The sequence below is a fragment of the Monodelphis domestica genome, chromosome 2 (assembly GCF_027887165.1).
Source record: "Monodelphis domestica isolate mMonDom1 chromosome 2, mMonDom1.pri, whole genome shotgun sequence".
In the NCBI taxonomy this organism is placed as follows: domain Eukaryota; kingdom Metazoa; phylum Chordata; class Mammalia; order Didelphimorphia; family Didelphidae; genus Monodelphis; species Monodelphis domestica.
In genome coordinates, this window is record NC_077228.1 from 183396904 (window position 1) to 183410972 (window position 14069).

The following is a 14069-nucleotide window of genomic DNA, read 5'->3' on the forward strand; positions in this document are numbered from 1 at the left end:
ATAGAGATCATACAGTAAAAGTACAATATGATATATATTATATAAGGTTATAGAGATCATACAGTAAAAGTACAATATAACATAATATATAATAAAAGTACAATATAATATGTAATAATTATTAGACATATATGTATAACAATATACATTATATAATATATTATATATAGAGATCATACAGTAAAAATACAATATAATATATAATAAAAGTATAATACAATATGTAATATATAATAATTATTAGAAATATATGTATAACAATATATATTATATAAGGTTATAGAGATCATACAGTAAAAGTACAATATAATATATAATAAAAGTACAATACAATATATAATATATAATAATTATTAGACATATATGTATAACAATATGTATTATATAAGGTAATAGAGACCATACAGTAAAAGTACAATACAATATATATTATACAAGCTTATAGAGATCATACAGTAATTACTAATATACCTCCGGGTGGTTTTGTCTATGAAGCCTTAACATTACTATAAGGAACTGGGAGGCAGAATAATATACTGATTAGAATCTGAGGACCTGATCTTAAATCCATCCTCTGATACTTCCTTCCCTGGCAGAAGTTTCATCATCTATAAAAATAATGGGTTTGACTCGATGGTCCTGAAGGTCCCTTTTAGACATAGATTTATGATCCTATTTGGTTATATTCTACTTCGGCTAAGATGTCCCAAGGGTCTTTTTCTTCTTTAACCCCTGGGTGGTGCTGGTGGTCAAGGACATACAAACTATCATTTATTCCTGCTTTGATTACTTGTTCTTGGGGAACTCACTCCCCTCAAACCTTCCTAATCTTGAATGGGCAAAGCTTCGCTTTTCTCTCTTCCAAACCTGCCTCCCTTGTTTTGTTGTTGTCGTTCAGTTGTTTCAGTTGTGTCTGACTCTTCATGAACCCATTTGGGGTTTTCTTGGCAGTGATACTGGCGTGGTTCGCCATTTCCTTCTCCAGCTCATTTCACAGATGAGGAAACTGAGGCAAGCAGGGTAAAGTGACTTGCCCAAGGTCACACAGGTAGTACATGAATGAGGCCAGAGCAAGAACCTGCTCCCACCTGACTTTACTGAAGGGAAAAACAGTGACCTGTCTCACTTGCTCAGTTCATGATTGAGTTTTGGCTTATAAGAAGTATGTTCTGGGGATGGTTACCTCTTTCTTTGTCCCTCTCTGCCTTACTCATTTGTTGACAAAGTTCATAACATGTTTCTTGAAGATTCCTGTTAGCACGATGCCTTTTCAATCAGCTGAGCGACCTTTCAATGCTATGCTCTAGCCATGGAAAGGGTAAAAAGCCTGGGTGAGGTTCCGCCATTGGTTCAACTGAATTTTTAAATACTACAAGCCCAGCACAGGCAGGATGTATGGCATAAATACTGACTGCCATAAACTGATTTCATTTCCCAGTTCAAGTAATTGGTTTGATTTTAGCATGTGCAAAGGAGTCAACATGTTGAAAGACAACCTTTAAGGTGGTAATAACGATAATGATACTTAGCATTTATAGAACATTAAAAAAAACTTTCTGTCTTAGAATTAATACTAAGTATAGGTTCCAAGGCAAAAGAGCAGTAAAATCTAGGCAACGAGGTTAAGTGACTTGCCCAGGGTTACACAGCTAGGACGTGTCTGAGGCCAGATTTGAACCCAGGACCTCCTGTCTCCAGGCTTGGCTCTCTATCCACTGAACCACCTAGCTGTCCCCATTTATATAACATTCTAAGATTTACAAGTTCTATTCTTACAACAATCCTGGTAGGTAAGTGCAATTAATTACCCTCAGTTTACACAAGAAGAAACTGAGATTAAGTGACTTGCCCAGGGTCATGTAGCTACTAGGTATCTGAGAATAGATTTGAACTCTGATCTTCATGATCAGAAGCCCAGTTTTCTATCCACTGTGCTACCTAACTGCCTTTGTATATTTTTCTTTGAGCCAAATTTACTCAACATTTTGGGGTGATAATAAATTTTCACATGATTTATCTCTTCCAGCAAATTATATAACTATGAAGAGTCAATAGAAATTTTCTACAAAAGCTTCCCTATTCCCTTTTTGTGTTTTCATCCAGGTTATTCTCAATATGTGCATGGAACATTGTCATAAAGATTTTATAGAGATGAGAAAGTGCATAAGGGTTGGTAGGTATTCTTTTGGGTAATAATAAACCATAAAAGCTTTAGATAGAATATTGCTGATGAGCTAAGTCTTATATTAATTAGTCAGTTAATCAAAAGCATTTATTAAGCAATTACTACATTCCAGGGATTGTGAATCTCTCTCTCTCTCTCTCTCTCTCTCTCTCTCTCTCTCTCTCTCTCTCTCTCTCTCTCTCTCTCTCTCTCTCTCTCTCTCTCTCTCTCTCCCCTCTCTTTCTCTGTCTCTTTCTCTGTCTCTCCCTCAGTCTCTCTTTTTCTCTAGATAGATATAGTGAAAACCATCTCTGCCCTCAAGAAGCTTACATTCTAATATTATGGGATGTGTGAAAGAAAGTCTATATACATAGTGAAACTAGGTGGCACAGTGGATAGTGTGCCAGACAAGGAGTTGGGAAGATCTGGGTGCAAATATGACTTCAGATACTTCCTAGCTGTGTGACTCTGGGCAAGTCACTTAATCCCTGTTTGCCTAGCCCTTACCCATCTGCCTCAGAGTTGTTACTAAGGCAAAAAATAAAGATAAAAAAGACTATACACATGAACATAGAAATAGAAATTTGAGAAATGAGAATTAGATAGAAATATAGAAAATAGAATCAGAAATGAGAAAAAAGAAAGTTAGAAATAAAAATAGAAAGAGAAATAGAGAAATTAGAAATAGAAAAAATCTGCGGTGTAGGAAGGTTGACCATTTTCATAAAGAGGAATATCATTTAGGAAATTCTTTAAAATATTAAATATACTTATATTTCTATAACAAATAGTATTTATGCAACATGGTGTGATAGAAAGATCTGAAATCAGAAGACCGTAGTTCAGATCCTTATTTGCATCTTATAAACTGTGTGACCCTGGACAAGCCATTCCTCTGAATACTCCAATTTCCTCTCCTGTAAAATGGGAATACAGGATTTGCACAATCTACCTCACAGGGTTATTGTGAGGAAAATATTTTGTGAATTTTAAGGAACTTCAGAGATTTTCTAGTCCAAATCCCTCATTTTTTAGAAAAGGAAATCAAGGTCCAGAGAAACAAATTTCCTTGTCCAAAAATCATAAAAGTTGTTAAGTGGAAGGGGCTTGAACTCAGGTCCCTTAACCCCAAATTCAATGTTCTTCCCACTACACCATACTGAAACACTACAGAAATGTGAGCTATTAATTATTATGTAAAACCTTTCTTGATATTGATGAGGCTTTTAATGAAGAGTCCAGTTTGGGATTACTGACCATTTTGGAAAGGTCTTTAGGAAGTGTGTATTCAATACTGAGTGTGCTTCATTTTAAAAGACAGAGAGCATGACATAAAACTTCAAAAGAGTGAATTGTGAAGTGTCCAACTTGACTGAACTCCCTTGCCTCTCTGTAGGAACCATGCAGTTTTAATTTGTTTTGGTTATCACTGTTGTTTTAATTGAACTAATCAGAATGCAACAGATGTCCTGGTCTCTAGGCCACCAGTAGGCAGTCTTTTGAATCAGGGCCACACTTCCAGTGGGGAAGAGGGAGCTCCTTGTGCATCAGAACAATGGCTCCCCCGGCTGCTTACTGAAAGTATGGAAAGGCTTTGAGCCCCAAGAAGTACTTCAGCCAATCAGCCTTAGCCAGAAAAATAATAATGGGTAGAAGCAGGAAGACGGATGGAAACCTTGCAGAGAAGTATTATCGTACCTACAATGTTGCTTCCTCCCAAGTCCATTGTTCTGCCTTTTTATCAAAAGATCCTTAAGTAGAACATGAACAATACCAGTCTCTTTTCTTCTTAGGTGTCTGTAGATGTAGGTTTGGTCAAGTGTCAAGGTTGTGGAGTGGAGAGGAAAGGCCAGTGGATGGAAAGAGTCATTTATTATAATCATGGAAACAAGAGACTTTACCTTCTTATAGTCAAACTTGGCTTTTAAAGATAAGGAAACTCAGAAAGGAAAATAACTTGCCTTTGAGAACAAAGATCATATATTATTTAAATTTTGTATGTCCCCTGCACCTGACGTGGTCCTTTGTACCTAACAAGGTTCTAAAATTTTTTCTATATATTGTATTTAGCAAAAATATATTTTAAAAATATTTTTTAAAATCCCATGCTAGTTAGTGGCAGAACCAAGACTAGGATCTTGGTATTCTGACTTTTATCCTGCAGCTCTTTCTACGAGTTTATACTATACTACTAAATTAATAAAATATATTGGAAACCCCTTTCTGTTATCATAGTTTTTGTTATTTGATAATCTTGAGATAACCAGTAACAAATTAGTAGATATTTTATTATGCTTAGGTTTGCTTCTTTCCATTTCTGTTAGACTTCCATCCTTCATCATTAGGTGGTGTTGTTGTCCACTAACCTGATCCTGTTTAATAGGAAAGATCAGGGGTTGAGCTGTCCTCTGTTCACCCTGGGGATTCTGTCTTTATTCTGCTGAGAAGTGCTGAGCAGATATGCCTCCTTAGAAGCAGAAGGATGAGGAAAAAACATTTCAAGGGACTCTTTTCTTCTCAAATGTTCATTAGAAAAATGTCTCAGTCTGTCTTAGGTATCCATTCAATGGCTACTCAAAACAACAACAACAACAAAAAACAACCAACAACAAACAACCATATCTATCCAGCTAAGGGTTTTCTCTTTAAATGTCATCACTGAAGTGGACAAATCAAAGTTGGATAGAAAGAGGTAGCTCAGTGGATAGAGAGCCAGGCCCAGAGATGAGAAGTCCTGGGCTCAAACTTGATCTCAGACACTTCATAGCTGGTTGACCTTGGGCAAGTCACTTGACCCCCATTGCCTAGCACTTATCACTCTTCTGCCTTGAACCAAAACACAGTATTGATTCCAAGACAGAAGGTATGGGTGAAAAAAAATTATATTCCAAAGGATGATGCAGCATGTTTATTTCTAGGCACACATATGCATAGTAGAGGGGAAGGCACTACTAGTTAGTGGACAGGAAAAGGCTTTCTGAAGGGAGGGGCATTTGAGATGAATTTTAAAGGAATCCAGGGACTCTAAGAAGAATACAAAGGATAAAGAATATTCCTGGGATGAGGGTAAGCTAGAGCAAAGGCATGGTGTTTGGAGATGAAGTATCATGTGGGAAAAGCAGTAAGTAGAACACGATGGTGCATGGAGGGTATTGATGAGAAAAAAGATTGGAAAGACAGGAAGGGATCAGATTATGAAGTTTTAAATGTCAAATGGAGAAATTTAAATTTGATCTTGGAAGTAATAGGAAGCTACTGGAACTTAATGAATTGGAGTGACATGATTACTACTCTTTACTACTTAACTACATTACTGCTACATGATTATCTTTAGGGAAATAACTTTGGCAGCTGTGTTCAGGACAAATTGCAGTGGGAAGAGACTTGAGGCAGGCAGACCAATACTAAGGGTGGCATAATGGTATAGGCAAGAAGTGATTAAAGTAGGAACCATGGTGTTGGCTGTGTGAGTGGAGAAAGGACAAATGCAAGAGATTATGGAAGTAGAAATAACCAGATTTGTCAATTGATTGTATATAAGGGGAAAATTAGCATGAGGAATCAATGATGACATTGAAATTGTGAACCTAGATGACTAGTAATGCCCTTGACAGTAATAAAGAAGCAGAGGAAAGAAATGAGTTTGTGGGGAGAAATGTTGAGCTTAACTTTCGGACATGCTGAGTTTGAGATGCCCCTAGAATATCTATTAGGTAGGTGGTGACATAAGACTAGAACTCAAGAGAGAGACTGGTAATGGGTATATAGAAATCGGCATAGCTATCCTAGTTGAACCTTTAGAAGCTAGTGAGAGCGTGTACAGAAAAAAATTCAGAAAAGGCCATAGGGAAGAGCTTGGGAGGACCCTCAGTTAACAGATGACACATAGATGAAGAATGTGAAGGAGTGATCAGATAGAGAGAAGGATGACTAAGAAGAAGTATCAGGAGAGACATCTATCAAGGAGGACTGAGAAAGAGCTGTTAGATTGAACAATTAAGTGATCATTGGAACCTTTGTTGAGAAAGTTTCAGTTGATTGATGAGGTTGAAAGCCAGAAAAGAAAAGAAAATGAGAGCAGAGGAAATGAGGTCACAGTGTAGATGACTTTTCCAAGGAGGTTAGTTGAGAAGAGGTAGTAAGGTAGTACTCTAAGTAAGTAGGTGAGAAAGAAGGTAATAAGATAACTACCAGGGATGGTAGTAGCTTATGAGAATTTTTTTCAAGGCTAGGAGAGGCATGATACAATTTGTTTGTAGGATGGTGATCAGGATGGTGAGAGGTCCGAATATTGTCACGAATGGAAGAAAAAAATGGAACAATGGAAAGTCTGGTGGATTTAGTCAGAGGAGCTTATTTGAATGAATTCTGCTCTGCTTCTTACTAGCAGTGCAATTCTGGATAAGTCACTGGATTCCTCTGGGCTTGGAGGTCTTTTCTGCTTTTAAACCTGTGATCTTACTCCTATGGTGGAGTCAGTTAAGGAACTCAGGAACCTTAGACTGGAAATATGAAGGCTTGGTGATGGTGATGGTAGATTGTCTTCAAATATTCTGTCCTCAGATATTCAAAGAGTTTTGGACTGGATTTGCTTTGTGTTATTATATGGACCAATGGGTGGGAGTTATCATCTTATAGATTTCAGTGTCGAAGTAAGGAAGAACAAGTAACAGAGCTATCCAACAATGGAATGAGCTCTTTACTTGGAACCTAGGAAGAGGATAGTAGAATGGTCAGGAATTCTATAAAAGGGATTTCTGTCTTGACTGAGAAGTTCAATTTGAGGATGTCTAAAGTTCATTCTTTTTTTTTAAACCCTTACCTTCTATAGTAGTATCAATTCTTTCTTTTAAAAAAATTCTTAACTTCCATCTTAGAATCAGTACTGTGTATTGGTTTTAAGGCAGAAGAGCAGTAAGGGCTAGGCAATGGGAGTTAAATGACTTGCCCAGGGTTATATAGGTAGGAAGTATGTTGGACCAGATTTGAACCCAGGCTCTCTCAACTCCAGGATCGGTGCTCTATCCACTGTGCTATCTAGCTGCCCCTTAAAGTCCATTATGATACTATGATTCCTCTGGAATTATTAATGGCTTTATTCACTAATGCCTTTCCCTTTCTCCCCCTCCAGATTAAAGAAAGTCAATTCATGGATCACTCAGACAGCAGTCATTTATTAAATGACTGCCATGTGCCAAGTACTGTGTTAGATAATGGGGATGCAGAGACAAAAATGAAACTCAATGAATTCATTGCCTATTAAGCATATATAAGGCAGTATATATTCACATCTAAGTACACACACACACAAATAGAAGGTGATTTTGGCAGACATTCATTTCAGTTGAGAGATTAGGAGATGGGAGGTAGGATTTGAAAAGAACTTTGAAGGAAACTAGGTAGTCCAAGGGAGAAAGGGAGAAGGGAGCACATTCTGGCAGTGGGGACAAAACAGAGGCAGGAGATGGAGGGCCATTTATGAAGAAGAGCAAGAAGGTCAGTAGTCCAGATGAGAGTTGAATGAAGGCCTCTTAATTGGGTTCTCTGCCTCAATTCTTCTTTTCCCACCACAAGCTTCCAAAATTATTTTCCTAAAGCACAAATCGGAGCATGTCACTCCCAACTCAGTAAATTCCAGGAGTCTCTGTAACTTCTAAGGTAAAATGATAAGTTCCTCTGTTTGTCATTTAAGCCATTTGCAACCTGGCTTCAACCCATCTTTATAGCCTCATTATCTATGGCTATCTTGGCCCGACAGTCAACACCAAGAAAAGAGAGGTGCTCCACTAGTCAGCACCACCCCATCCAAATGTCAAACCATTGGTTACAGCAAATGGAGAAATTCTGAATGCTGTGGATAAGTCCATTTACACTGGCATTATACTTTCCAGGGACGTCCACAAAACGATGAGGTTGATGCATTGCCAGAGCTAGCTCAGTGTTTTGGAGGTTCCAAGGAAAGTGTGGGAGAGAAGAGGTATTAGACTGCCTACCAAACTGAAGGTTTACAGAGCCATGAAACCTGAACGGTCTACCAGCGCCATGCCAGAAAATGGAACCACTTCCATTTGAATTGGGCAAGATAGAGTACAAGACACGGAGTCTCCTCTCCAGCTGAATTGTCATGCATCCAAACTCTACTGCAGAAGGGTCATCTCTCATGGGCTGGCCATGTAGCTAGACTGCCAAATACACATTTGCCTAAAAGTCCATTTTATGGAGAATTTGCACAAGGCAAAGGCTCATATGGTGGCACAAGGATACTTTCAAGGTCTCTCTGAAGAACTCTGCTGAGACATGGGAGATGCTGGCACAGAACTGCCCAGAATGGCCTGTCCTCATTGAAGAAGCTACTGCGTTTCAGGAGCAAAGAAGAATCCAAGTAGACCAGAGGAAACACGAGATGCACACATCTAGAAACTCTTCCCCCAATGTTCTAGTGGACCATTGGAGCTCAAGCTGTGGTAGAGCCTTCCAAACTCGTATTGGACGGATTGGCCACAGCTGAACACACTGCCCCCCAACTTCAACGTCATAATGGCATTGGTCCTCTTGAAAATGAAGGATGAACAACCCTTTATTCTTCTTCTATACTCTATGGTCTAGACAGACTCTCCTTGGTGTTTTTAATACACAGCCTTCCATTTCCTGCCTCCATGACTTTGTGTTGATTCTCTGCCATGATGGAAATGTGCTCCTTGCCTACTTGTGCCTCCTAGAATCCCCATTTTCCTTCCAAGCTCAGCTCAAGCACAACCTTCTCCATGAGGCCCTTCCTGATCTCAAGGACTCGAGGCTCCCCACCCAAACTACCTTGTACTTATTTCATATATATTTTGCATATAATAATAATTGTATATGCTGTCTTCTCTAATGGAATGTAATTTCCTTCAGAGTGGGGGCTATTTCATGTTTTTCTTTGTAAATCCATTGACTAGGGTAGCTAGGTAGTGTAGTACACAGTACTTTGGGCCTGGAGACAGAAAGACTCATCTTCCTGAGTTTGAATTTAGCTTCAGAGAGTAGCTGTGTGGCTCTGGGCAAGTCACTTCCACCCATTTCTCTCAATTTCTTCATCTGTAAAATGAACTGGAGAAGGAACTGACAAAGAACTCCAGTATCTTTGCCAAGAAAACTCCAAATGGGATTTTGGTTTTATAAGATTATTCACTAACAAAAATGAATAATATGGAAATATGTTTTATGTATAATCTATACTGAATTGCTTGCTAGCTCTGGGAGCTGGGAGGGAAGAAAGGAAAGAGTCAATTTGGATCATATAATTTTGGGAAACTTATATGGAAATTTGTTATTAAAGTAAAAAAAAATAAGAAAAAAGAAAACCCCAAAAGGAGTCATGAAGAGTCAGACACATCTGAAATGACTAAATAGCATCAGCAAACCAATTGCATAGAATAGTGCCTACCTGGAACCTTGTAGGCACTTAATAAATGCTTGTCAGGGCAGCCAGGTGGCTCAGTGGATAGAGTGCCAGGTGAGGACTGGGGTTCAAATCTAGCCTCAGATGCTTCATAGCTATGTGACCCTGGTCAAGTCACTTAACCCTAATTGCCTAGCCCTTACTGCTCTTCTGTCATGGAACTGATATTTAGTATAATTTTTAAGACAGAAGGCAAGGGTTTTTACAAATAAGTTATAAAAAAGAACAAAGTTAATTCATTTGTCTGAAAAAAATATTGTCAATTGACTAAGTGGTCAGATGAGCCTAGACTTACTCACTTTCCCCACCTCCAGTGTGATGCTTTCTTTTCTTTTCTTTTCTTTTCTTTTCTTTTCTTTTCTTTTCTTTTCTTTTCTTTTCTTTTCTTTTCTTTTCTTTTCTTCTCTTCTCTTCTCTTCTCTTCTCTTCTCTTCTCTTCTCTTCTCTTCTCTTCTCTTCTCTTCTCTTCTCTTCTCTTCTCTTCTCTTCTCTTCTCTTCTCTTCTCTTCTCTTCTTCTCTTCTCTTCTCTTCTTTTCTTTTCTTATAAAGATATTTTATTTTACCAATTACATGTAATTAATGTCCATATAAGTTTCTAAGTTTTATGACCCAAATTATTTCCTTCCTTCACTTTCCCTCTCTCCTCCCGGAGCTGACAAGCAAGTCAATCTGGGTTATACATATAAGGTATTATCATGCAAAATATATTTCCATATTGATCATTTTTATGAAAGAACACTCATATAAAACCAAAAACCCAAATAAAGTGAAAAATTGCATGCTTTGACCTACATTCTGACTCCCCCAGTTCTTTCTCTGGAGGTGGGCAGCACTCTTTGTCCCAAGTCCCTCAGAATTGTCCTGGATCCTTGTATTGCTGAGAGTAGCCAAGTCAGTTACAGTTGATCCTTCCTCAATGTTGCTGTTACTGTGTCCAGTGTTCTTCTGGTTCTGCTTGCTTCACTCTGCATCAGTTCATGGAGGTCTTTTCATGATGTCTTATTTTCAACAGGAGTACATGCTTCACCTTCTTCGGCTGGAGCAGAGAGCGGAGGAGCAATTCTTTGAGCATTGGCTGAATCCACACTGCAAGCCACACTGCGATAGGAATCTGGTTCATCCTGTTTAATGGAGTTCTCAGGTAGCCTCTCTCCCCACTTCCTTTCCTTGTAGAATGGGTTCATTGATGGTAATTCCCCCTTCTCTTCATTTTCCTTATCACTGTTTCACTTACAAAAAGGAATGATATGGAAATAGGTTTCTCTCCTAGCTCTGTAACACAGGGGAGCGTTGGCACTCAAGGGGGAAAGTGAACCAGCAATTGATAGATTTTGTGTCTGTTTTGCGATTCTGTGGTGTAGACAAGACACGGGTAGAATCGAGCATGTTACCTGGATCAGAAAGAGAAAATGTATATCTTCTATGTTAGATCTGTTTTCCTGGCTCCTGTTCTCTTTCCTCTTTAATCCTTCCTTCATATAACTGCCAAAATATAAAATGACTCTGACCAGTTCTGAATCCCTGCTCACTAACCTTCCATGGCTCCCTATCACCTGTAGGAGGAAGTACAGAGGCTTCAATCTTATACCTGGAGCCCTTCACAATTTGATTCCCTGCTTTCTTCCCAGCTTCACTTCTTATTAGTCCCTTTCACAAACTCTACCTTCCAATCAAACTCTATTACTTGCCATTTCACTGGACCTTAGCACAGACTATTTATTTGCCATGCCTGGACTGTATTACGTTGATGGTAAAAATGGAGGGAAAGGTAGGGAAAAGAAGGTAGCTGGAGGGGGGGGTGTCCCCCCTTGTTCTGGTGGGGAAATTGACTGGGCTTTTCTTTTTGACTATACTTATGTTAGGGATGTACATTAAACCAAGCCAGACTCTAGGGAGAGCCAGATAGGTTTATTGGGCTAGAAAAATAATGGTTTGGAAAGGCTAGAGAAAATTAAATCACCTGCAGCTAATCAGGGGCAAAAGGCTCTCCTCTCCTTCTCCCGAACGTGGGCTTCTCTCTCCTTTCTATATCTTCTCAGACACCCCCCACAAAGGAAGTGGGATGTGTCTGAGGAAGTTGGGGTAGAGGGTCCTGAGAGATGTAGTCTCCCAGGGTTCAGAGCCATTTAAAATGCACAGTGTACTTACCTTGATTCAACCTATCAGGGACCTTACCTTCCTTTAAGCAACGTTGGGTCACAGGTCTAGAACTAGAAAGGACCTCAGAGGAAATTTAGTCTAAATTCTTCATTTTACAGATGAAGAAACTGAGACCCAGGGAGGTGAAGTGACTTGTCCACAGTCACTTCACAGTGTCTGCATTAGAACTTAAGTTCTCTGACTCCATTGCTAGGGTTTTCTCCTTTTGTGCCATTGTCAGTCAATCAATAAACATCTATTAAACCCCTAATATGTCCTTGGCACTGTACTAAGCACTGGGAATGCAAATAGAAGCAAAAAGACAGTCTCTGCCCTCCAGGAACTTACAATCTAAATGGGGGTGGTGGTGGTGGAAAACATGCCATAAATCATATTTACAAACATGCCATGTACAAGATAAATAGGAAATAATGAAGACAGAGAAGACATTAGAATTATGAGGGGTTGGGGAAGGCTTCTTGTGGCAGGTGGGATTTTAGCTGAGACTTAAAGAAAGCCACTGTGCTAATGTGCCACCTCCTCCAGGAAGCTTTCCTGATTTCTATTGTTTTTCCCCCCACTTTTCAGTGAATCTGTCTTATATTATACTTTATATATTGTGTCCTCCATTATTATGTACACTTTTGATCATCATGACTCTTTCTGCTGATATATTCTCAGTCTCTGATACAGTACTTTGCCCACAGTAAGCACTTAAGTATTTACTGAATCAAGTGATATTTTGTTGATTATAGCCTATATTCCAACATTTAAAAATAATGCTTTTGGGGTAGCTGTGTGACCCTGGGCCAGTCACTTAACCCCCACTGCCTAGCCCTTACCACTCTTCTGCCTTAGAACTAATACACAATATTGATTCTAAAATGGAGCTAAAGGTAAAAAAAAAAAAGCTTTTGTCCATAGTACCAGTTCTTGCCTGATGGCAGAATCTTCTTTCTGGAAGACTCTAAAAATATACTAGACAAGCTTAGGTGACTTTGAAAAAGCTCCTAGAACTCAGGAAGCTGTCCTTTTAATTTCGAGCTAGGACTGGAGCAGAACACGGAGGAATAAATGAATAAAAAGCATTTATTGAGTTCTTAATATATACCAAGCACCATACTGGGAATACAAATGCAAAAATGAAAGGCAATGCCTGCTTTCGAGTAGCTTACATTCTTTTTTTTAAAAATAATATGATTTTATTTCAGAGAGGCTCTAGCATTTATTGTTGTTGTTTAGTCATTTCAGTCACGTCTGGCACTTCATGACCCCACGTGGGGTTTTCGTGGGAAAGCCACTGGAGTGGTTTGCTATTTTCTTCTCCAGCTCACTTATAGATGAGGAAATGGAGGCCAACAGGGTGAGGTGACTTGCCCAGGACCACACAGTTAGCAAGAGTCTCAGGCCAAATTTGAACTCAGGAAGAGGGGTCTTTTTGACTTTAGCTCCACATCCTATCCACGGTACCACCTGGCTGCTCTAAGTAACTCACATTCTAATGGCGGGAGGGGGTGAAGGAGACAATGTACAAAAGGGGAGTCACTTTCATCCTGGAAGTAGATAATGAATGGAGGACTTACCCAGCCTTGGACTGCAATGGGAGCCATATTTTATTTTTTAATTTTATTAACACTTAAAAATTAAACTTTTTATTTATTTATGCCTATTAAAAATTAAAAAACTCCATTTTTACCAATTACATAGAATAAGTTTCCACACAAGTTTTCCTAAGTTATTGACTGAGTTTCTCTCTCTTCCTTCCCCTCCCCCTCCCAGTGCAGGAAGGCGATTCGATCTGGGTTATACATGTATTATTGTGCAACACATTTCCATGTTGTTCATTTTTGTGAGTGACCAATCTTATAAAACCAAAACCCCTAAGCATAAACACAAATAAACAAATGAAAAATCACATGCTTTCTTCTGCTTTCCTCCTCCAGTAGTTCTTTCTCTGGAGGTGGAGAGCATCCTTTGTCATAAATCCCTCAGAACTGTCCTGGATCTTTGTAATTACTGAGAGTAGCCAAGCCTGCCACATTTGATCGTTCCACAATATTGCTGTTACTGTACAATGTTCTCCTGGTTCTGCTTATTTCACTCTGCACGAGCCCACGAGGGTCTTTCCAGCTCTTTCTGAAGTCGTCCTGCTCATTGTTCCTTACAGCACAATAGTATTCCCTCACCAACAGGTACCACAACTTGTTCAGCCATTCCCCAATGGAGGGCATCCCCTCATTTTCCAATTTTTGGCCACCACAAAAAGAGCTGCTATAAATATTTTTGTCCAAGTAGGCCTTTTCCCCTTTCAGCCATATTTGAGT

General features: G+C 39.0%; 1 protein-coding gene across 3 annotated transcripts in view; it reads left to right on the forward strand.

Annotated features, from left to right (window-relative positions):
* Positions 1-14069, forward strand: part of C2H17orf67 (chromosome 2 C17orf67 homolog) — a 50454-nt gene that overhangs the window by 31526 nt on the left and 4859 nt on the right. For all 3 annotated transcript variants that reach the window (XR_008916333.1, XM_007481840.3, XM_003340181.4), the window contains exon 3: positions 10619-10747. Coding sequence is in view for 2 of the 3 variants with exons in the window: in XM_007481840.3 (XP_007481902.1) it covers positions 10619-10735 (117 nt within the window). In the remaining variant the exon portion in view is untranslated. The remainder of the gene's footprint in view (positions 1-10618; positions 10748-14069) is intronic.